Source organism: Desmodus rotundus, unplaced genomic scaffold (assembly GCF_022682495.2).
Source record: "Desmodus rotundus isolate HL8 unplaced genomic scaffold, HLdesRot8A.1 manual_scaffold_251, whole genome shotgun sequence".
In the NCBI taxonomy this organism is placed as follows: Eukaryota; Metazoa; Chordata; class Mammalia; order Chiroptera; family Phyllostomidae; genus Desmodus; species Desmodus rotundus.
Window position 1 is genome coordinate 973 of NW_026527315.1, and position 25,014 is coordinate 25,986.

The 25,014-nt window shown below is 36.7% G+C and overlaps 2 protein-coding genes across 5 annotated transcripts in view; both read left to right on the top strand.

Moving 5' to 3' along the window:
• The first annotated feature begins 342 nt into the window (after window positions 1–342).
• On the top strand, window positions 343–10,572 carry LOC128780084 (spastin-like). Of its 2 annotated transcripts, XM_071220465.1 has the most exons (6): window positions 343–486; window positions 1,423–1,502; window positions 3,181–3,251; window positions 4,536–4,576; window positions 7,915–8,049; window positions 8,368–10,572. In XM_071220465.1, exons 3-5 carry the CDS (start codon window positions 3,182–3,184, stop codon window positions 8,035–8,037), a joined length of 234 nt encoding a protein of 77 aa, XP_071076566.1. In that variant the 5' UTR covers window positions 343–486; window positions 1,423–1,502; window position 3,181; the 3' UTR covers window positions 8,038–8,049; window positions 8,368–10,572. The 2 variants fall into 2 exon arrangements, with proteins under 2 accessions (XP_071076566.1, XP_071076565.1); XM_071220464.1 differs by having other exon boundaries at window positions 353–486; window positions 7,915–10,572.
• Window positions 10,573–15,070: 4,498 nt separating this feature from the next.
• Window positions 15,071–25,014, top strand: part of SLC30A6 (solute carrier family 30 member 6) — a 30,545-nt gene continuing 20,601 nt past the window's right edge. For 2 of the 3 annotated variants that reach the window (XM_024552630.3, XM_024552631.3), the window contains exons 1-3: window positions 15,071–15,129; window positions 19,130–19,216; window positions 24,713–24,797. In XM_024552630.3, coding sequence (XP_024408398.2) covers window positions 15,127–15,129; window positions 19,130–19,216; window positions 24,713–24,797 — 175 coding nt within the window. In that variant the 5' untranslated portion in view covers window positions 15,071–15,126. Of the gene's footprint in view, window positions 15,130–19,129; window positions 19,217–24,712; window positions 24,798–25,014 lie in introns of those variants that run through there. The other variant, XM_045189311.2, reaches the window with a different exon arrangement.

Consider the following 25,014-nt stretch of genomic DNA (forward strand, 5'->3'; position numbering starts at 1 on the left):
TGTATCCTCCTTCATCGGTGTAATTTGCACTGCCCTAGGCAGCCCTTCTCCATACACTTAAGTTCCATAAGTGTTACCTAGTTTCGTGATGTGTACTTTTCCGTTTCTGTTGTACTTCTTGGTTTTAGTTGTTTTTAGTTTCAAAAAGAGAGCAAACATGTCTTTATTAAAATTCTTATATCAGATATTTTGTTTTAAAGTGTTGTTACTGTTAAAAATATGCACATATTAATTCTGACAGTATTGAATTAAGGATTTTTAAATATTAACTAGAGAGTTTTAAAAGAGTAACTCTAAAAATAACTTTTTACATTGCTGACTAAAATGCATTCACATGCCTTGAGCATTATACTTAAAGCTTTCTTTCTTGTCATTTGCTACTAAACTGAGTTACCTTTAAATCCAAAAATCACATCACTGAATTGCTTGAATCCTTCTTTTAGGCGTTTCATCAAACGGGTATATGTGTCTTTGCCAAATGAGGAGGTATGTATTTATGGGTGATTTTTTTTTAAGCAGAAACAAGAACTGCCACTTTGACAATATTTAGTCTTCCAGTCTATGGAACAACCACTTTGGAAAACAATTTGGCAGCTTCTTACAAAAATAAACATAAACTTAGCATAACCCAACAACTCCATCCCTAAAAATCTACCTAAGAGAAATGAAAAAATATGTCTATACAAAGGCATGTACAAGAATTTTTATAGCAACGTTATAAATAATAGGAGTCTAAATATTCATTAATTGGTGAATGGGTAAATAAATGAGGTATATCCATTTAATGGAATACTATTTAGCAGTAAAAGGAATGAGCTATTATATGCTGTAATGAGGACAAACCTCAACCACATTATACTAAATGGAAGATGCCAGATGTAAAAGCTTACACATCATGCATGATTCCATTTATATTAAATGTTCACGAAGGCAAATTTCTAAAACAAAAAAAGACCGATTTGCTAAGGCTGAGGGTAAGAGTGAGGATTAACTGCAAATAGGCATGAGTGAACTTTCTGGGTTGATAGAAATGTTCTAAACTGGATTATGGTGATGGTTGCAAAACTCTACATTTATTAAGTCATTGAATTACAGACTTACAGTGTGTGAGATACATGTTATATGAATTCATACTTGTATAAAACTGTTTTTTTTTTTTTAAATTGTGGTTGTCTAGTTTAGACCCTAAACATCCTTGTTAGTAACAGTAGCTATGGCCTCAGTGCTTTATTTGGATTATCTTTACTTCCCTCAGGAATTCTCAAAAAATGGTAGTTTAAAACGACAGGATTGAGGCTCCAAAGGGTAGAGTGATTTGTGTAAGATCATTCAACTCCTAAAAGAGTTAGGATTTGAACTTGATTCTTTGTATTTTATTAAGCTAATTCTTAGGAATGATAATCCTTTAACATTTCTTTTCAGACACGACTACTTTTACTTAAAAATCTATTATGTAAGCAGGGAAGCCCATTGACCCAAAAAGAACTAGCACAACTTGCTAGGTGAGTAATTTGATTTAGTCTGTTGTACAGCTTTCTTTTTTTTTAAGAAATCTTTTTCTGGGGGTATAAGGGGACTAAATGGTAATGAAAAAAATTCAATAAATTTTTTTTAAAGAAATCTTTTTCTAATTTGTTTAAAGTAACCTCAAGTATAAAATGAGTAAATGTAATCTGAAAATTTGTCTCATCCTCTGCTTCCTTTACTTTCTGTCTTATCTCTTATTCTTACACATGAAGTATCTAAATTTCAATTTCTAGATCCTACATAAGACATGACCTAAATACCTATGATAGTACTATATTCTTTTTATAAACTTATTAAAACTTCTAAGTGGTATTATAGTCATTTTAAAAATTTAAAGTATCTCATATCTGCCCACACCAACACATGTTTTCATACAAACTTCTTTTGCATTATGCATAATTTTTTAACTTTTACATCTTTAAGTTTTTTAATCAGTGCTATACACTAGTACAGAAATAAACACTCTTGAGTTCCTAGATAACTATGAAAAAAGAACAAATTCATTTTTTGGAAATATTGAAATTCCAATATGACATTCCAATAAAGATTTCTGCTCATAATGTCTGACCTGTGTAGTTATTTAACCTAATATTAATACATGATAAGTGAATACTTTCTTTCCCTGTTTTATTTTCCTCTTCCCCTTTGCCCCTCTAGTTCTTAGTTCCCTTTGATAACCTCTTGGCTGCCTAGGATTCTCTGCTGTGGCATCTCGTTCAGGTGTGCCTATTTTTGCCGGTATCTTCTACCGCAGACCCTTCCTTCACCCTGTCTGTCCTACATTTTTAAACATCTACTTTGTGATGTATTACAGAATTATACACCTGAAACCTATATAATTTTATTAGCCAATGTCACCCCAATAAATTCAATAAAAAAGTTAAAAATAAGTAAAAAATAAAAGCCAAAAAATAATGATAAAAAGTAAAAATAATCTACTTTGGCCCTTATTCTGTCAAGTCATTGTTCTTTATCAAGACAAAGGCCCATTCACTTACAGAGAAGTAACTGGCTGTGTGTCAATTGGCCAGCAATGGCTTATAGATGTTATTACCTTTACAGGGGATATGTTTACAATTTAATAGATCCTCCTGGTGATAACAGTATGTATGTGTTAATCTAAAAGAATGGTTGCAGCCCTGGCCGGTCTGGTTAATTGTCTGGAGTGCTGGAGTGCTGTCCATACACCAAAAGGTTTTGGGTTCAATTCCCAGTCAGGGCACATACCTAGGTTGCAGGTTTGGTCCCTGGTTGGGGTGCATAGGGGAGGCAGCCAGTCCATGTCTGTGTGTGTGTCTCTTGTCTCTCTCTCTGTCTCTCTCTCTGCCCCCCCTCTTCTTCTACCTACCTCTTTCCCTCCTCCTCCCTCTCCTCCCTCCCTCCCCCTCTATCTGAAATCAATAAACATATCTTCAGGTGAGGAATTATAAAAAATTTAAAAGAATGGTTGTAGTGATGAGAATGTGAGGCATTATAAATAAGGAGCCAGCAGTAGACTGTTCTGTTTCTTTATAGCAAGTGGGCCTTTCTGTGCCCTTAGATCACGTAGCAGCCTGCTTAATGACAAAGACAAAGTAGGTTTTATCCTCTTATTACATGAAGATTTTAAGTCTACAAAGAGGAAAATAATTTGCTCTTTTAACCCATTCTCAGAATGACTGATGGATACTCAGGAAGTGATCTAACAGCTTTGGCAAAAGATGCAGCTCTGGGTCCCATTCGAGGTAGGTATACAAGACCTTGAAACATTTATAACTCTTCATTAGACCACTTTAGAAGTTTAAGAAGTCCCTATTGAGAGATCTTTATTACTAGGAAAGCAATGAAGTATCAGTGGAAAACTTGAAACAAAGTAGTTTCTAGACTTAGGGTCAGCAAATTTTTCTGTAAAGGGTCTAATAGTAAATATTTTGGTTTTGCAGGCCACATATTCTCCATTGCATGTATATTTTTAAACAGCCACAACAACAAAAATAAAAGCCAAGAATGTGAAACTGGTTGTAGCTCACACACTACACAAAGACAGTCCATGGGTCAGTGGACCATGACCCCTGTTCAGACAACGGGTGTCACTTGCTGATAGTAGCTAAGCAGCAGAAAACTGAAAGAAAATTTTTTCAAGCAAGCAAAAAAGAATATTAAAGGGAAAATGTTCTTAACTTTTTTTGCGCGTTTCATTTCAGTATTCTGATATCACTTGAAATTAATATGTCTAAGGGAACTCATAACTATTTATACTTTTATCATTATATGTTAACTTTTTTAAAATTTATTTATTTTTATTCAGTTACAGTATGTTAACTTTTGAAGAATTGCTTATTGATTCTGAAAAACCACAACTGATCATTTTCAGATTAAGTTACATTAAACTCACTATGGCATCACTTACAGTAGGTGTCCTCAGCTACTTTTCCACAGCCAGCAGAGTCAGGCACACACTAAGATTACTGGCTATAATGATACGATAGAACGTGGAACGTGAACCTTCCAGAATACATCTACAGTGCACCTGGCACTAAATCAGGGTGCTGATTTAGAACGGCTGCTTTGGAGAGTAGAAAATGTAACTTTCAGAATGTATTTTGAAACACTGAGTAAAACATTTTAGTCAGACTTTTCTTGCTGCAAGCCTTGTTCAGATAGGGACTCAAACAATAGCTAATATATAAATCATTTCTATTTTTAGAATATTTTATCTATTTTCTGAAGCAGACAAAAGTAGAGTAAAAAAAAACTAATGCCTTTTGTTGCAAAAGTTATAGTCTTTTAAGTTTACTCTCGAATTTGTGAAATTTTTTGGACAATATCAAAAAGAAATTGAATGCCATCCAGGTACTCCTAAGAAGGAATATTATTCTAAGCTTTTACATATTGTATGTGCTCTTAATATATGTCTCTTTTATTAATGATTTATGTTGAACACACACTCTCAGGTCATTGTACTTGGTTTTGCTCTTCAGCATTTTAAACTTCAAAAAATTTTAAGTGGCTGATTTTATATTTTACAGAACTGAAACCAGAACAAGTGAAGAATATGTCTGCCAGTGAGGTATACTATTTTACAATTGTCTTTTCTTGGTTTTGGTCCCCTTTGTTATAAGACAAATGTTCTGTCTGGATTTTATAGCTTATTTGACTAGAAACTAGAAGAAATTTACTTTGCTTCATTTCAAAATGTAGAGACCTATTCAGTTACAATATCTTATGTTGTTCGTGGATAGTGGACAAAAATGTTGTACACAGACATTAAATCATTTTCTAACAATTCATATTGTGTAAACACTAAACAAAATTATAGGAAATAAATTTCATATATTATGAAAGTATCCTATAAAATATTAAGCCTTTGATGTTCTATTTTGTTTTTCAATGTTTTTCTCCTTATAAGAGCAATGCAATTACCATTGTAATGCAATTTATTATATTTTCTTAATATGGTAGACCCTCTTATGAAATGCTAAAGAATTTCTTTTAAAAAATAGTGCCTGCCTATGAAATATAAAATTGGAAATGCAGAATAATAACTGTGAACAGAGTTTTAAAATCAACTTGCATTATATTTGTAACATTGTATTTTTTTTTAATTTTATTTATTAATTTTATTTTAGAAAGGGGAAGGAAGGGAGAAGGAGAGGGAGAGAAACATCAGTGTGTGGCCTCTCACATGCTACCTACTGGGGCCCTGGCCTGCAACCCAGGCATGTGCCCTATACTGGTTCACAGGCCGGCACTCAGTCCACTGAGCCATACCAGCCAGGGCCTTAATAGTACTTTTCTACCCAAGAAATAAGCACAGGCATGAGTTATTTCTTTTCCACACACCACTCCCGCTGACTTGGATCCAGGACAGCTAAACTTGCTATCTCATACTCTGGCCCCCTAGATTAAGTTTGAAGAAAGGCCCATTGTGTGACATTTTAGACCTCTGTTCCTTGGAATGACCATAGAAGTAGACCAATCAAGGCAGGAATGAGCTAAAACCACCAACTCACGAATAAATTTCAGTAAGAAGTAGTGTACAAGTCCTCAGTTGACTTAGCAGGCAGAGTCCACTCACCCCACATCTGTAAGTGTTCTTCACTCTGTCTCAAGCTCCTTGGCCATGGCATTTTCTCTGAAGATCCTCTGGAAGGCCATTTGCTTGTACCTATAAAGGGAGTCAAATGCTTTGATACACTTTCATTAATATCTTATGTAATTTATGAAACGGAGTAGGTGACTGCTTAGGGAATAATAGAAATTCTTGGGAAACGGTCCATTATTTCACCGTTAACCTTTGTGTATGTTTTACCTATCCTGAGAATATACATACAACCAAACTTCAACAACAGTTTTCTTCTTCACTGAACAAAGTCAACCTAAATATAGTTCCTGTTTTATTTGAAGAGCAATTTTGAGTCTGTTCTTTTTTTAGTAGCTTTTATCTTAAGATTATAAAACAAGGTAATTCTATTGTCATAGGTGTTTACAGCTGTGTAACAAAAATGTACCCCCAAATTTATCAGCTTAAAACAGCATTATCTCACATTTTCACAGTCAGGAATAAGGGTGCAGCTTAGCAGAGTCTTTTGCTTCAGGTCTTCTCAGAGGGGTGTGATCAAGGTATTGGCCGATGGTCTCTTACAAAGCTGGAATCAAGATACAGTCTTTGCATGGCTCAGCTGGGGAAAGATCGGCTCTAAACTCCTTGGTGTGATTCTTTGCCAGCTTCATTTCCCCTCTTGGGCTGTTGGGCTGAGAGCCTCAGTTCTCTCTGGCTATTGGCTTTACTTCCTTGTTACATACATCTCATTAAAGCAAGAAGCCAGGAAGATAAGAGAGAGAGTGCCAGGAAGAGGGAAGTCATAGTCTTTATACCTAATCCTGCAGGTGACATTCTGTCACTTCTACTGCATTCTGTTCTTAGATCCAGTCCACACTTACAACAAGAGGTGGAAATCATTAGGAGACATATCAGAGGATGTCCACCACATGTGTAAATCAGTTATAATTTTTTTATGTTTAAAGGTCACACTTGGCCAATGAGATCTGTTTTTGTATCAAGATGAGCCCTCTCAACACTACTTCACAACTTTGAGAAGCACTTTTGCTTTCTGGGAGCAAGGCACATCCTGAATTTGCTTATTCCAAGACATGGAATCAGCAACTCTAAAGGAACCCTTGTTCATAAGGAAGAATAATATTAAGACTCTGGGTACAGAAATGCATACTTTGTTTTTTATTAGTACTGGTGTTAAATTAACTCACTCAAATGACAAGAGCCTGAAAATGCACATATTTTAAAATATCATTAATTCAGTTTGATAGAGTACATTTCAGGATTACAATGTAACATATCTAGTTGATTTTTTAATCCCACACCTAAAAATGTAATTGTGGCCTCTATTTTAAAAATATATAAGCCAGCCCTGACCAGTGTCACTGTCCCATAAAGCTAAAGGTCGCCAGTTCAATTCCCAGTCCGGGCACATGCCTGGGTTGTGAGTTCAGTCCCCAATGGGGCAATCAATGTTTTTTCTCACATTGAAGTTTCTTTCCCTCTCTTTCTCCCTCCCTTCCCCTCTCTCTAAAAATAAATATATAAAATATTTGTGTGTGTGTGTGTGTGTCTATGCCATAACATTGCAAACTAAATTTCAGGTAATAATGCTATTACTGGTACCATCCCACTATACATAACCTTATGTATAGTCAGGTTACATTGTTACAGTTAGTGGTTCTATTGTATACTTTTATCCAGTTAAAGTTTATTTTTAATCTAATGGTTTTAGAATTAATAATTAATAATTTCCTTTCTAATAAATCAAGCTTGAGTTTTAGGTAGAGTATTAGTGAGTGAGACTTGAGAATGCAAAACTCTGAACCTATGCACAGGAAAATTTGGTCGGAGATAATGAGTGGCTGTATATCTAATGGCAGAGCTGCGAGTGAGTGATTCTTTCTGCTTGTCTGTATTTTGTCAAGTTTTCTATAATGAGTGTGTCTTGTTTTTATGATGGGAAAATACTATGATTTAAAATGTTAATAATACCTAAGAAACTAAACACATGTAATGAAAGTATATTATAGCATTTTATTAAGATTTCTTACATAGCAACCTTGCCTAATATACAGAGTGGGGCAAAAGTAGGTTTATCGTTGGTTGTATCAAAAATAATACAATGATTAATAAATAATAATACAAGCATAAACTCAGTTTCCCATACTCACGACTGTAAAGCTTCTTTTTCCTCACCCTGTGTATGTAAAATAAGATGATTGACGTGATTTTCTAAAGAATTCGTCTATATATATTTATAAAATTAATAGCATCATTTAATCCTTTATTGGGTAACTACTGTATATGTGTTCCTCATTTGTATTGTCATGTGCTTTTTTAAAATCTAGATGAGAAATATTCGATTGTCTGACTTCACTGAATCTTTGAAAAAGATAAAACGCAGCGTGAGCCCTCAAACCTTAGAAGCGTATATACGTTGGAACAAGGACTTTGGAGATACCACTGTTTAAGCAAATACCTTTGTAAGCGTGCAGAACATTTTACTTACCAGGAGAGAAACACACCACCTTCAATGAATAACTGTAAGCTACAGAAACTCAGCTTAAGTTTACAGGATTTTTCAGAGTCTTAAAATCATTTGTGCATCCAAAAATATAAACCACAAAACAAATTTAAATAAAATATACAATGCAAATGGTTGTTTTGATTAAGGCCTTCTTGCCTTGATGGTCATGGTTATCCTAATGGGCAGTGTAAGTTAGAGCACAATGAACACTGATTCTGGTCTTCTCTACCCATGTAATCAGAATGTAAATAATAATTTGTATATTGTGTTGCAGATGAAAGTATTCCAGAGACAGGAAATGGTAGAAGACACAAGAGCCGTGGGTTGTCCTCTGATGTCTTTTTTTATAACAGTGAATTTTCCTATTTTCCTGTCCTACTATTGTCTTTACTCTGGGTGATTCGAAGGCCAAACGTAAAGTTTCTTTTTTTCCTTTTCTTTTTTACAAATTGTGTGCCAAAAGAAACTTTTCTGGGTGACAGTTATAGGAAAAAGGATTTTGAAGGCTTTTTCTTCATAAATTTACAGACATTAAACAGTTGTTCTTTTCACTTTTTCTTTTTCTAGTACCTTTCTACCCAACAATTTAGAAAATGGTATGATAGCAACAAAACAAGTCTAGTAAAATAGAGAGAAATTTGGAGGTTTTGAGTCGCTCTGTCATATAACATGTAGATCAATCCTCATGTGATCGCAGTATTTTTTTTCTAATATATTTGTCAGGAATCCCTTGTAGACCGTTAAATTATTCCTAATGGAACTTATTTTCTGCTAGAATTATTCTAATATTTAAGAAAGCCGATTCTGACAGCTGTAAACGTGGTTCCTGTGCAAGAAAAGGAAGTACTGGGAGCTAGGACATTTCTAATTTATTGCTTATTACTTTCTTACTGTTTACAGTATAATGATAAACCAGTGGATCTACCATCTTTTACTCTTAGTAATTATTAATCCCGTCAATGAAACTTTAAAAATTACTGAATTTTTATAAATTGCATACATTTTATAGGTTTCTTGTGCTCACTTTGTTAAAAGGTTGTAGTCTGTTAATCTGTCTTTTGTTCCCCCACAATGTACAGTAATTCTGTTTCTTGTTTGTATAAGTATGCCTGAATTTTTATTATACAAATGTCATTGTAGCAAGTAGAGACTCATATCATTGCCTTTTAAATATTGTAATAAAGGCAAATGGATATTTGCCCTTAGTTTACTGGTTAAAAGTTTGTTTACAGAAATTTTCTTTGGTGCTTTTATGTAAAATGTCATGGGTGGAAAGAATAGTTTTATAATAGAAACAAAGATTTTTCATTTAGGAAATATCTTTGGATTTGAGAGAACACATTAAAATTAAAACCTTGCCCCTACTAGATGAGAATTTTATAATGAAAACATACATTCTTAATTTTACTCTTGCTCTTGTTAAAGATTTATGTAAATACAGACATATGGCTCCTTAACATCATATGGGTTTTGTGGACATATTTTAAGTCATGTCTCTTCTAATCATGACTTTGGAACTCCCCGGAGAAGAAAAATTAGGGTTGAGATAAATAGAAAAAAATTTGAAGCCAGAACTATGCATACGTTAGGTCATAAGTAGTATGTTTTTAAGGTCTCAAATATTAAAACATCAATTATAAAATATTGATAATCAAGATGACAAAATATACATGATGACAAGAATTGGAAACATCCCAAATTAAAACATTTTCAATTAAGCTCAAATTTCATTTTCTATTTTCATCTAGAAAAGGATTAATATTATTGATACTTGGATAAGTAATTAGTCATATTAAAGGTTTATGTGCTTCAAGCTCAACTTTTAAAATATCTTTAAAATTATCATAATTCTATCTGGAATAAGTTAATGTACTCACTATTTTTATTGGGGAAGTTTTTAAGTAACAAAGATTTCAAAATATTAAAATATGTAAAAGTCAAGTTCATATTGTCATAAACATTGAGTCATGTGTACAAACATCCATCCATGCGTAGAAGTGATTTTACCTGATCAGGTCTGAAGGTGAGCTTAGTGCTGGAGAACTATTTTCTATGACTTACTATGACCAAGTTTTATTTTAAGTTGTGTGTCTTTCATAGAAGGGCCATGAAAATAGGATAATGATAATAGTAGGAGGTGTAAGGGGTTGGTTTGGTCTTTTTCAACATAGGAGTTGCTGAGGTTTTTCAAATTAATATTAGACTTAGATTTTAACCTTTTAGATTTTGCATTGAGCTCTGTGTCATATAACTTCCTAAAAGTAACATTTAAACATTAAATTTTAGCATGCTCTTCATGTTAATATGGCAGAGTTTTGTAAACTGAATTAAAATTATTGATGTACTGGACTCTTAACCAAGGAAAAGAATTGACACTATCTTTCAAGGTATTTTAAAGGTAAAAGCTTATTCTAAGACAATTTGCCCATTGAGGTTATCAAATTTCTGACTTGCAAATATGCTTTGTTTTTGGTATGAATTGGAGGAAAAGCAGATGCTAGAATTCCAATTTAAGTAAATATATAGCAGTCTTTGTTTATAGTGTAAAATTCTTTATATTTTGTACAAAAACTTAATTCTTTTGGTAGAATGAATCATTTACAGTTTGGTTTTGGACTCTGAGTCAAAGATTTTTCCTTTAAATGCTTGTCTCAATTTTAATGTGGTCTTTTGTACTTCATAAGAAATGAATTAAAAGGTTCAGTTGCATAAAGTGGGGTTTATCCTAGTGGACTGGAAATAAAGTATAAACTTTATTTTGCCTTTATTTATTTTTTTTATTTGAACCATTTTGAGCTTTTAGAGGTTGCAGTCTGGTAATGAAGGAGTAGCTTATGTTGGACTAATTCTCTCGCCAACAGCAATTATAAACTCTGAATAAAATATAAAAATGATTGGAAGACTCGAGAGGCAGCAACTGCAGAAACTAATACACTGAAAGAGATTCACATTTACTAGCTTTTCCCTGGAAGAAAATTTCCAGTTTGTGCTGTGTGCTTGGAAGTAGAATTTGAGCAGAGCGTGACAGTCTTGCTCGGCTGAGGAGTCATGAGGGGCTTCTAGAACAGCTGGCAATTAGGAAGGAAGTCCTGAAAAGTAGAGTGCTTCACACAGAGAAACCCCCAACCTGCCTACAAATTCCTCTCAGACTGAACCCGCGCAGTGTGACATTCAGAGGAGCCCAGCAGAGAGCAGTAGTTGAAGTCCGAGGAACTGAGTAGAGGTGGCATTGGCTGGGGTCATACAGAGTTCGAAACTCAGATTCCAAAGCTTAAAATCAAGCTTTCACAGCATCCAGGCTATCCATCAGTAATTTAACAGAGAGCCAGAAAAAAACACAACATTCCAATTACTAAGAACACAAAGAAAAATTATATGAACCATAATCAATAGAAAATATAGAAGCAGATAATACATATATTGGAATTAACAGAAAATTATTTTAAAACAACTTTAAAATATGTTAAAGAATTTATAGGAAAAGATGCGAGTTGAATTGATTTGGAGTCTCAGCAAAGAAACAAACTAAAAATGAAAAGTCTGGCAATGAAAAAGAATCTGAAATGAAAAAATAGTGTCTGAAATTACAAATTTCCCTGGATGGGCTTAACAGTAAACCGGACACAGCAGTCTGTATTGTATTGGAGGACAGCCAACACAATTATCAAACTGAAGCAAATAGAAAGAAAAGAAACAGCAGAGGTTTGAGACCTGTGGAACAGTATCAGTCTAATGTATCTGTATTTTGACTGCATAAGGAGAGGAAAGGAAGAGAATGGGACAAAAGAAATATTTTAAACAGTAATTCCTGAAAATTTCTCATTAATGTTGAAAGATACCAGCTTAAAAATTTAAGAAGTTCGATGATCCCCAAGCAGAATAAATACAACAAAGATCACATCTGGTTGCATCGTACTGCAAAAAAGTTAAAAATTATTAAAAGCAGCTAGGGAAGGGACAATGACATTACATTCAAATAAATAATAAGAGTGATGGCTAACTTCATCAGAAATAATGGAATCAGAAAAATGATAGAATGACATCTTTAAAGCATAAAAACCTAAAAATTTCATATTTTTAAAATATGAAGGCAAGTAAAAGCTGTTTCTGATAGTGAAAACTAAGAATATGTTGTTAGCAATCTGACATAGGAATACCTTAAGAAATGTATCAGCTGATGGAAAATGATCCTCAATGTGACTTGTGTCTTTAGGAAGGAATTCAGAACTTTGGAAATGATCTATGTCAGTAAATATGAAAGATAGGTTTTCTTAATTTCTCTAAATATCTATTGGCTTTAAAAAAAAGTACAGGGGGAGGGCATATAAGGGGACTAAATGATAATGGAAAAAATATATAATAAAGATGAAATTTAAAAAATAAAACCAAAAAAGTACAGTGTGTGGTATTTATATGTAGATGTAAAAGAATACAAAATAGCAAAAGAGACATGAACAGACAGTAAATGGAATTATATTGAAAATTGTTTATTATACACAAAGTGATATGCTATTAAGGTACGGTAGACTGATTAAGGATGCATATTGTAATCTCAAAGTCCCGAAGAAACCAAGCACCTGCCTCTTAGGGTCCTCCCAGTAGAATTAGTATGCACTTAATTCCTCCAGCGTCCACTTAGGACAGTGTGTGAAAGGGTTGGGCCTGTGTTAGGTAACAGAGAAGAGCTCTATCAGGGAGTGGTGGGAAACTTCCCCTAAGTGCAAGTAACCAGATGCCAGCCAAGGGCCAACCTCAAAAGCAGGACTTTCAAAAGAATAGCAGTCTTAGGCCTGCTGTTGTAACTCTTTTCTTCACAGTGGTTCAAAATGGGTCCTGGCTGGTCTGGCTCAGTGGATTGAGTGCTCACCAGCAAACCAAAGGGTCACTGGTTGGATTCCCAGTCAGGGCACATGCCTGGGTTTCAGGCCAGGTCCCCATTTGTGGGTACGTGAAGGGCAACCACACATTGATGTTTCAATTTCTCCCTTACCCTCTCTCTAAAAATAAATAGTCTTTTAAAAAACTGGTCACAGGAAAAAGTGGACACGGACGGGGAGGACCTTATTCAGTAGGTGAGCAGAGGCGACCTGGATGAAGAATAAGCACACAGGCATAGAAAGCCGAGTGTCTGTGGGGGAAAGTGTGAGCAAAGAGAGCAGATGGGTTACATGCAGGACACCTCACCAAGTAAGTCAGTATACTTACCGCAGTGGAGCCCCCTTCCTCACTGTCAGAGAACGTAAGTAAGGATGGGTCTGTGGAGTGGGGCTGGAATTGAATTGAAGAGTAGGAATTCATGATTTATGGTACATAACAATAGGGGAAATGTAGATGTATATGAGCGTGTGTGTGTGTGTGTGTGTGTGTCCACATACATATATTACCTAGTTCTCTCCATTGAGAGGCCTGGGAGCAGTTACACCCCCAAAACAATGTTCACACTGAGCACCTGTCTTTTTTTTTTTTTTTTAATTTGCTTTTTTGTAACACCTATTTCTTGCCTTCCAAATTCTTCATTGTCTTGGTCTGCTAAAGATGCCATGTTTGTAGGTGGCTTTTTAAAGTAGCACCTCACATCTTGGTGTCAAAATCTTAGTCTGCCCTAACAAAAACACCATAGACCGGGTGGCTTAAACAAGAGAAATTTATTTTCACAGCTCTGAAGTGTGACCAAATCCAAGAAACAAGTGCTGGCTTGTTTGGTTTCTGGTGAGAGCTCTCACTGGCTTGCAAACAGCCACCTTCTCACGTGGTGGCAAGACAGAAAGTACCCTGGTGTCTCGGCACTAATCCCATCATCACGAGGGTCTCATCTTCTTGACCTCATCTAACCCTAATTATCTCCCAAAGAACTCATGTCTGAATATAATCACATTAGGGTGTAGCGCTTCAGCATAAGAATTTCAGAGGAATGCAAAAGTTTACAACTCACTAAAGGAACCAGAGTTCTTTGGTGAAATAGCCAATTCCAGGGTTGGGGCAGAGAACATACAGTGGTGGGCAAAAGTAGATTTACAGTTGTGAGTATGCAAAACAAGTGTTTATTCTTTTTTTTTAATTGAATAATTTTAGAGAGGAAAAAACGCAAATCATGGACCCACTCTTCATTCACTGGTTGACTTGCATGTGCCCTGCTTGGAATCGAACTGGCAACCTTAGCGTGTGGCAACCATGCTCCAACCAACTAAGCTACACAGCCAGATAGTTTATTCTTTTATTTTTATTTATTATTGTATTATTTTCCATACAAAGAACAGTAAACCTACTTTTGGCCACTCCTGTACAAAATGAACGCAGAATATCTTATGCCAGAAAACCAGAAAGTGCTCAAAGATGGGTGAGGATGAGTCATTCATTGGAATGGCTCCCACTGGGCAAGCTTGAACATCAAAGTAAATTATAGTAATGAATTATAACGCATCAGATGAAATAAATCATGAGCCAATGTGGCTATATAAGTACAATGTATAGATAAATACAAGAACAAATTGAAGTGTGATGTAGATTGAAGTATTTACATAGTTTTAAAGTACATCCCTACGAAATATTAGAGAGGGGGAGTTTTTATAGTGGAAAAATCTGGAAGATGCCACCTTAATCTAATGAGTTATTAATGGGACAAATTTCACGTAATAGGGTCAATGAGTAAAATGCAGTATCACCTCTAATATTCTTTGCCACCTCGAAAAGTGGCAAGGTCATGAAAATTTAGTAAAAATGTTCCATACCGAAGGGATTAAACAGAATGACAACTAAAAGCATCCTGTGATTGAGTACCGGTGACTGACTTCCGACCTCGACCCTCAAGACCCCTTCAAAGGCTCGGAGTCACACCCTAGCGTAACCCCTAGGCTCCTTCGCCTCTGACCAACGCACCGACGGCCAGGAAAGGGGCGAGATCTGGCGGCCTGAGTACGCACTTCCGGTCCCGCATCGCTCGCAGCCAATCGGCCCCCGTTGCTCCGCCCCTTCCGCTCTAGGGAAAAGCCAGCTGCCCAAGCGTTTTCCGGCGGGAGCTGTGCCGCTCCTTATCATGGTGAGTTGGCTGGGGCTTCAGGGTTTCCTTCGTAGGGAATGTCTCTTACCTCTCTCATACTGAGCAGTCTTGAAATGCCTTACCTGTCCAGAGGAGGGGTCGTCGGCGTTGTGCTTGGGTCCCCGAGGGAGAAGCGGCTGGAGCCCTAAAGTTCTTCCCCGGAGCTCTGATTTCCCCCGCTGCCTCACCTCGTTCCTTTGCCGCCGGCGATCCCGGGCCTGCTCCAGGCCGAGCTTTTAGCTCAGGCGGGTTGCTGGCTTCCCCCGGCCGAGATTCCTTCCTAGAGACAGTCTTTGCCGGCATCAGTAGCTACAACACCAACAAAAGATGTGAAAACAAGTGCACAGCAGCAACGACCGTAATAGTGCTGTTTACAACAGCGACGCTAACGCTAGCATAAGTAAAGAGGGTTATGAGTAGGATATGTAGGCAGACACTCTGCAACTTGGCTTCTTTAGTGAGTGCCAGATAGCCTGATGAGCCAGCAACTTTCAGAAAGCCAGGGACTGAAGAAGGTCAAGGTGTTGGTAGAGCATCTTGTGGCACTTTGATTCTGTGGTTGTAGAGCCCCAGTGTAACTTACGGTTTGGGGGATGTGGTATTAAACCTAAATTTTGTTAGAAGAATTCGCATTTTATGCTTGTAGAAATCGAGGATATAGTTCTTTGAATTTTATCTAGAAAAAGCAGTTGATTGTAATTTCAGGATCAAAAGAAGTACAGATCATTTTATTTACAAAAATGTAATGGATATGGGTAACCTACATGTGAGAAAAGGACCACATTTCTGTGCCTAAGTCGTTGTCACTCTATTAATTTTTTTCCTGGAATGGATATGGTTGGGAAAATGTTATTCACATACTCCTTTGTGAATTTTCTGTAATCCCTCCTTACACACAGAAAGTGGGTACACAGTTACCTTTTCTGGCTAAAAAAATAGCCTCCAGTTACGCCCTTCTTCCAAAGGAAGACCCCTGTGTAGCCAGAGTTAAATTTATAAAACTTGACTATGCCACTCCCTTGCTTCACGTTTTTTACTGTAGCCCTTGAGATAAAGTCCTGTTTAGCATGGGCTACAAAGCCATCTGTATTGAAACTTTTATCTTTACAGCCTTTTTCTACACATGCATCCATCCATATTCCAGGCACAGTGAGCAGCAAGCAGATCTGATCGAACAGTTAGGCCTTTGCACCTAATTTGTACATGCTATTCTGTCTGCCAGAGTCATTCTCCATCCCTACTCCCCATCCTTATCAGTATAACCCTTACATATTCTTTAGTGTCTTTCATGAGCCTTTCTGCCATTGTCAAGATCCTGTTAGGTGCTTCCTTTACGCTTCCAGGATAACCTGGGGCTTTATATCAATAACGTCTATCACTCTTTACCACTGTGTGAAAATTGGGTATTTATTGTACTTGTCTTTCTCGCTTCCTAGACTGTAAGCCCTTTGAGAGCAGGACCAATGTTGTCACTGTTAATCCCAGAGCCATGTACAGTGCCTGGTCCAGAGGAAGTCAATAAATACATGTTTTATAAAACACTGAATAAATAACTATGGCACTAAATTGTTATGCTTGATACAGTAGTATAGGGAGATGGGTGCATTTCAGGTTTATTTTTAAAGTTTTGAGGAAGAAGGATTTTATGAGTTCCCCATTATGTATTATTTAAGAATATGCAATGTATAGGCAAAGCACAGTACTGTCTAAGAAAGTGTAAAGGAACTATAATCCTTGTCATCAGTGAAGAAATTAACTCACAGTACAAGATGATGAGATGAAGAGTATCTGATGGCTAAGTTACAAAGTAAGCACTAAAAAAACATTCGTTTGGAATAACCTAGGAATGCCTTAGGTAGGAAGTGAAACATGCCAGTGAGTACTTCTTGCCTTACTCTGATACTCTTAATCTATTTGTTACTCAAGTAGCTTGCAAAATGTTACAGAGCTATTAGAGCTTGGGTTAGACAGTCTGCCCTTTGCTCTCTAGAGTGGTGTAATCATCAGACAAAGGTGCACCAGCCAAGTTGGGACTGATTCCTGTCCTGCAGCAAGAGACAAAACTGGAAAGAAACAGGCCAAATCATTGAAAGTTTTGATTCCCAGATTATAAAATTTGGAGTTCATCCTAATAACCATGGAGAGTCAATATAATTTTGGAAAGAGTGGCATGAATGTTAGGATTTTTGTTGTATTTAAGTATCAGATTGGCATTAGAATGGCCCCCTGCCTTTTAGAAACCCCTTATTGATTGTCTTGAAATTAACAGTAATTGAAGGTGGGCTGAAGTTAGAAGATACCCAGTAGTAACAGTAGGAAGCACAATTATCTTTGGGACCAAACTATCACACGTAGTTATTTAAGAACAGAGTATACTAATTAATACTAGCATTTATTACCTCACAAAGGAAAATAATATATTGTTTCTTTTCAACCTAATTGGCTTACAGAGCCTTAGGGTTTCATAATGTGCCCTGGTCCTAATTTGGATGCTAAAAACGTAACACTTTCTGGTGCTCAATTTTTATATTTTAAAGTATTTTTTACTTGGTTAATATTTATTATGGAAAATTTCAAACATACATACAAGTAGAGAGAATATACTATAATGAGTCCCTGTGTAGCCATTACTTGGCCTCCACAGTGATCAATGTTCTGCTATTTTCCTTATGCCAGATTTCTAGTACTCAGCCTTATTTCCTGCCTTTCTGAGTCTCAGCACTGCACCCAGTGACATGTCTAAGCTTTGAAGAAATAAGCTGTGCCTTTTCGTAACTACTGAGATGTTAGTCCTAGATGCTAACTGTAGGAAAGTGGCCTCTGCTTGAATCGCATCTGCAAGTTTTCCGCATTGTCAGTCTAATACCCAGTTCACTGCTTTCTGTGGAGCTTCAGTGTCTGAGTCAAAGGGGACGGTTACAGTGAGGTAGAAATGTAGTGTGGTTGTTACAGTGATCGTGACCTGTACTGTCTAGAAAAGTATTCTGTTAAACCTAAAACCCGTACATGGCACTTAATAAAGTTAGGTGTGACCATTAAAAGTTATGAAGGATTTTTTCCTCTAGAGGCAATTACTTTTGATTTTTTCACAACTTACCTTTCTAGGGGTTTTTTGTTTGCTCATTTTTGTTTTTAGGGTATTGTCTTCCCAATGGAAAAGTATATAGTAAAATTGATCAAGTTTTTCCTTCTTAACTTCTTGGTTTGATGTCCTATTAAGAAAAGTCTTCTCCAACTCCAAGATTTTAAAAATGATACATTCTTAGTTTCTTCAAGTACTTTAGGGTGTAGTGTATTTTAATTTTACAATAATAAAAAATGAGAACAAGCAGTATAGTAAGTATCCGGTTTTCCCTTTTTCCAAACATTACTTACTGCATCACTCGTGCTTTCTTCCACTGATGTTGGACACTGCCATGATTATAAGCTAGCTTCCCATCTGTGCTTGGATTCTTCCTTATGCTCAGCCTTTCCCACGTGGTTTCCTGACCTTGAGTAGTAAATCCCAGTCCCGGCACCAGGCCCTTCCTCTGCTAGCCCCATACCTCGCACTAGCAGGAGCCACAGGTGTCAGGTACTCTTGAGTACCCAAGGGAGAACCTCAGAAGCTTTATAGTATAATAGTAACAGTTACCGAACCTTTCATACATAGAGCTTTAATGCGGTGAATTGTAATGTTTTCTTTCCAGTAGCGCTAACAAACTTTTTGCCTTTCTGGTTCAAAATTTGCCTTCCCATTTAAAAACAAAGTGTGGTCTGGAGCAGAAATGTCTGGATTTTTTCTGTTCAGCCATTTACTAACTTTGGGCCCCTGGAAAACTTACTAAAAGTTATTTCTACCTTATAGGATTACTGTGAGAATTAAATAGATAAATAACTGTACAGTGTCTAGGATAAGTGTTTGGCATGTATTGAGCATTCAATAAATGTTCGTTACTACTATATTACATCACAGGAACTATGAAGAATAGACACAGATTTGTATATTTTTGTTTTAAAGGGGACAATTCATCTCTTTCGAAAATCACAAAGATCTTTTGCTGGCAAGTTATTACAGGAATTTAGACTTGTTGCAGCTGACCGAAGGGTAAGTTGTTTTTATTGTTAACTTAATTTTAATGATTAAACAAACATGTTAAAAAAAAGGTAATTTTTAAGGCAAATAGAAATCACTCTCAATCCCACCACACTCTTTTCATTTTTTTATGTTGGATAATTTTTAAAGTATATTTTATTGATTATACTGTTAATGTCCCAATTTTTTCCCTTTGCCCCCCTCCCCCCGCTAACCCCCTTTCCTTTAGTACCCTCCAGCCCCCATTTAGTTGATGTCCATGGGTTGTGCATGTAAGTTTGTTGGTTTCTCACTTTCCTATACTGTTCTTAACCTCTCCCTTTCTATTTTGTTCCTACCAATTATGCACGTGTTCCCCTTTCTCCCCCCTTCCCCTCCCAGCTGATAACCCTCTGAATGATCACCATACCTATGATTCTGTTCCTGTTTTGGTTATTTGCTTTGTTTGTGCTTGTTTTTGTTTTTATTTTTTAGATTCAATTGTTGACAATTGTGAGTTTGTTGTCATTTTAATGTTCACAGTTTTGATCTTCTTTTTCTTAAATAAGTCCCTTTAACATTTCATATAGTAATGGTTTAGTGATGGTAACTCCTTTAGCATTACCTTGTCTGGGAAGCACTTTATCTGTCCTTCAATTCTAAAGGATGGCTTTGCTGGTTAGAGTCATCTAGGATGTAGGTCTTTGCTTTTCATCACTTTGACTACTTCTTGCCAGTCCCTTCTAGTCTGCGAAGTTTCTGTAGAGAAATCAGCTGGCAGCCTTATGGGAACTCCTTTGTAAGTAGCCCTCTGCTTTCCTCTTGCTGCTTTTAAGATTCTCTCTTTATCTTAAACCGTTGGCATTTTAACTATGACATGTCTTGGTATAGTCCTCTTTGGGTATGTTGGATGATTTTTTAATTTACAATTTAGTACTTTGGCAGTTGTTTTGCTTGGGAGGAAGATAGGCTTTGGTTAGTTTTTATTTTAACTTTAAAGAGTCTTAAATAAAAATTATGTTGTGGTTACCTTATGTTAGTAATTTTTTAAAAATGGATGTAGTTGAAGTCATGTTTTCTCATTTTTTTAAAAAGTTTATTTTTAGAGAGAGGGGAAGGGAAGGAGAAAGACAGAGAGAAGCATCAATGTGTGGTGGCCTCTTGCACGCCCCCAACTAGGGACCTGACCTACAACCCAGGCATGTCCCTGACTGGGACTTGAACTGGCAACCCTTTGGTTCACAGGCTGGCACTCAGTCCACTGAGCCACACCAGCCAGGGCTACTTTCTCATTTTTAATGTAGGCAGAAAAAAATGCTTTAAGATCATAAATAAAAAGATGTAATAGGTGCCCTTTTGGGTTACCACATAGACCTTTTAGTTACTGTTCTTTGTTCATTGTTCTCATTCTTGTCTTAATTATACTGTAAGATCCCTAAGGGCAACGACTGTGTCTTTTTTGCTCACTTTTTAATAAGAGTACAAAATAAGCACCCAATATATATTTGATGACTTGTAAGTAAACCCAGCTTCAATAGAATATAATAAGCAGTAGTAATGATGTTGGCCTTGTATTGTGATACTGTATTAGAGACTTCCTCTCTTTGTTCTTTACCACTGTAGCTGCTGCTTCTCATACCTTGGAATATAGTTAGAACTCAGCAATCCTAGTATTTGGAAATATTACCATACCCTGAATGTTAAACTTCAAAAGCCAAGGTTAGGGATTTCATCTGCTTCTTGTGTGGCTAGTCCATTTAGGATGATCTCTTGAGAACAGATAGATAGCCCTATGATGTTGATGGGAAGTAACTGTATTGCACAAGTAAATTCTTTAACAGTGTACTTTATTGAAGCCCAGTATATTACCGAATAGGTAGTAGGAACAAAACTGATACAGAAATCCTGAATTGTGTAGGTAATCTTGATCATAATTTAAGTCTTAAGAGATATAGCTGTCTCATCTCTCTTCATTACTACTTCTGTCTTAGTTCTTGATGATTTCATATTTACTGTGGAAGATTCTTATGACTCTCAATTCTTTACTTCCTCAACAAAAATAATCTTGTCCTTCTTCCTTTACAGCCACTCACTTCTATGGTCAGACCGTGGACCTTATCACTTACAATAACTACAGTATATCTTCCCATTATCTCAGTTGTAAGCATTTCACTCATTAGCCATCATCTCTTGATGTTCCAGTTAACTCCTATTATCCCAACTCCAGTAATTCTTCAGTCTCACTAGGACCTCCAATCCATTGACTACACATTTTTACTGTTTTCACCTTTCTTGTCATCATGTGCTTACTTACACAGTTTAGATTCTATGGTCCATCATTATCATTTTCTTACATGTGCCTTCAACTCCTTCCTGCTTTCCTTCTGACTGTCATACTGCCTATCATACATCCCTGGAAAATCCTTAAGTGCACTTTCTTTCTACCGTGTGCAACTGAAATTCACCCAAGCAACTGCATGCTGCCTAAGAGGAACACAAAAACCATGCTGACTGGTCTCACTTTAAAGTCACGATGAAGCCCTCACTGGTGTGGCTCAGGTGGTTGGGCACCGTCCTGCAAAGCAAAAGGTTGCCTGTTCGGTTCCTGGTCAGGACACGTGCCTGGGTTGTGGATTTGGTCTCAGTCCTATGAGAGGCAGCCTTTTGAGAGGGAGAAATGTTTCTCCCCCTCTTTCTCCCTCCCTTTCCCTCTCTCTAAAAATAAATAAATATATTCTTTTTTTAAATAAATTTATGATCAAGTATGCCATTTGTGCTGCCCATACTATATTTTCTTATTTCATTCAGTTTCCCACTTTCCCAAATGACTATTTCATACCATATTCTTGCACTTCTGTCCTCAAAACTCCCAAAAATCTGTCCATCCTCACTCTGACCTGTTGACTTAGCTTTGTGTTTCAGTACGGGAAAATAAATAATCAGAGTAAAACCTCCACATCCTACCCTTAGCACTCCTGCCGACACTGGCTTCCCTCCTATTTCTGTGAATGAACTGTCTGGTCTGCTGTATACGATCAGTCCCTCTGCTTGTCACCCAGCCAAGGACAACGTTCCTATGATTGTTTCTTCTGTCTCTTGCCTCATTGATCCTTTTTGCACCATTCTTCTCTTTCTTGCATCATAATTACCTGCTATATGTTCTACTCTCAGCTACTGATTTATTTCTTTGCTTCCTTTTATACCAAAACTACTTGGTATAAAGTAGTAAAAGAATTACTGAGAGTAAAAGAATTGTCTTTACTCTCTCTGTTCACTTTCCCTTCTCTCTTTCTCTCAAACACTCTCAGCCCAACTCTCTTCCCCATTCTTCCACAGAAGACCACTTTTACAAAGCACTTTCTACAGTCGATATCAGTAGTCATTCCCATTTCCTATTTTAGTGGACCTTCAACCGCATTTGACAAATTTGGTCACTTCCTCCTTAAAGTGCTTCATTCATTTGGACTCTGAAACGCCACTCTTGGTTTTCTTCCTACTTGGCCATTATCTTTTAGTCTCCTTTGTCACTTTTGTCCTTCTGATCTCTTAAGTTTTGATCTTCTCAGAGCTTAGAGCTGCAGCCTCTGTCATCTGTGTTCGTACATCTAGGTGACACTATCACTGCCACGCTCTGATGTCCCCCTTTTATATCAGCCCCTGACTTCCCCGCTACATCTAGACTGCTGCGCATATAATGACCCTCTCAACATTTCCACCTGGACATATAATAGGTGTCTCAACTTCAATATGGTCACACTTGAGTTTCGATTTTCTGTCACTCCTTACGAAATGGCCTCTCTGTTCTTCCAAATGCTCAGGCCGGAAACCTTGGAGTCATTCTTATTCCTCTCTTTTCCTCACAGCTCACATCCATTTTTAAAGTAAATCTTGGTAGCTCTATCTTCAGTATAATACCCAGAATTTGCCTCCTCTAAAACCTTCTTACCACCTACAAAGGCACCATTATTTCTCATAGGCTGTCCTGTAGTCACATTCTAGATGGTCTTTCTATTTCCATCCCTGCCCCATGCGGCATATTATACATAGACAAGTCAACGTGATCTTTTAAAAATTGAAAGCTAATTCACTTTCCATCTCTTCTGAAATAAATTCCTGTTCTTTTCCTGTCCTAAAAGAAATGCTTGACATGGCTTCAGACTCGCGCTCACCTGTCTCGCCCAGCTGTCCTCAGCCAGACACTGCTCTATCTCAGGGCGTTTGCACTGCCATCTCCATCTTCTCTCCCACATGCCTGCATGCTTACCACCTTTGCCTCTTTAAGATTTCTGGTCACATGTTACCAAAGAGGTCTTTTCTGATCATCCTGTCTAGAATAGCAACTCTCTCTTTTTTTAAAGATTTTATTTATTTATTTTTTAGAGGGGAAGGGAGGGAGAAAGGGAGAGAAACTCAATGTGTGGTTGCCTCTCGCGCACCCCCTACCATATCAGTGCTTGGGTCTCTAATATCTATCCTTACCTCACCTGCTTCACTGGTTTTGTTCCTGGGTGTAGAGAAAGTTCCGGAATGGTGTCTACAATAAATTCATGCGGCTAACTCTTGTACTCCTCTTTGATGATTCAATAGTGTACTCACTATAACAGCTTCTGCAGATTTTCTCTGGATTTAAGGTTCTAGTCCTACTTCACCATATTCCTTAATTTTAGAAAATGGCCTTGGTTCTTCTTTTCTGGAGGTTTATAGGCTGTTATCTCTGTGCTCCTTCACTGTCACTTCGTTCTGTCTTACAGTTTCTCTGTCCCTCCAGTCATTTTCTTATTCTTCTCACCTTAGTCAAAGGTGGTGGTGTTCTTTTCTAACCCTATACCTTACACCTGTATTCTAAAACCATGTTATCCCACCACATTTGACCTTTGCAATTGTATCTCTTTAATTTTAACACCTTCAAATAACTGCCTTCTCACTGATTTCTTTCACCTCTACTTTCAAACAATCATAGGTCTCCCCTGTAGGGAGTAGAGTGGAACAAAAATAAATACTTCACTTGATTTCTTCTTCCTTTATTTTTAGAATGCCCTTCCTCCTTCCTCTAATTCCTAGCTATTTCCGAGGTGCATCTCAGGTCCCCTCTCTTCTATGAACTTCTAAACCATGGTGATCTTTCCTTCTTATGTGGTCCTATTGTATACGATCATTTGGTAAATAACCAAGTTCTGCCCTTTAAGGAGGGGACAGGTAACTTCAGCTTCACCTGTTGCTGACATTTTCACCCTATGTGGTTTATCATTGTCCCTATGTACATTTTTTATGGAGACAAAGTGATATTTGAGTTTATGTGTCAGAGTTTATTTTCTCTTGAGTAATTCCCTTTTTAGAACTATTATTTTACATTTGTATAACAACTTGTTTGATGATAATTTTGGTAAACTTAGAAAATGTGATACTTTGACTTCGAAGAAAGTTGTGCTTATTCCTTTGAATGTCAAAAGTATGAATTATAGCCGCTTGAACAGATTTGGTGATGTTTATCAGCACTATGCAGATAAGAATGATTTTCTTTTTTCACAGTCCTGGAAGATACTGCTCTTTGGTGCAATAAACTTAACATGTACTGGCTTCCTGCTTATGTGGTGCAGTTCCACTAACAGTATAGGTATGTCACCATTCTTCGTTTTACTGTGTTCATTACTAGTTTCACTTCTGTTACTCTGACTTTTAATAAAGGTACAGCTTCCTTTACCTAGAATATATTATTCTGAAATATAACTCAAAAGATTTAAATGAGAAAATCTATTTGAAAAGTGCCTTGAAACTATAAAGTTTGGCTCAATTATTAGGCATTATTTTTTTTAATGAGCTGTTATTTTTTT

Bases quoted from the DNA above. Each gene is read 5' to 3' on its own strand.
- LOC128780084 (XM_071220465.1), top strand. From the start codon at position 3,182: ATGACTGATGGATACTCAGGAAGTGATCTAACAGCTTTGGCAAAAGAT. The intron at 3,252-4,535 runs GTAGGTATACAA...TATATTTTACAG, and splicing joins AGCTCTGGGTCCCATTCGAG to AACTGAAACCAGAACAAGTG. The intron at 4,577-7,914 runs GTATACTATTTT...TTTAAAATCTAG, and splicing joins AGAATATGTCTGCCAGTGAG to ATGAGAAATATTCGATTGTC.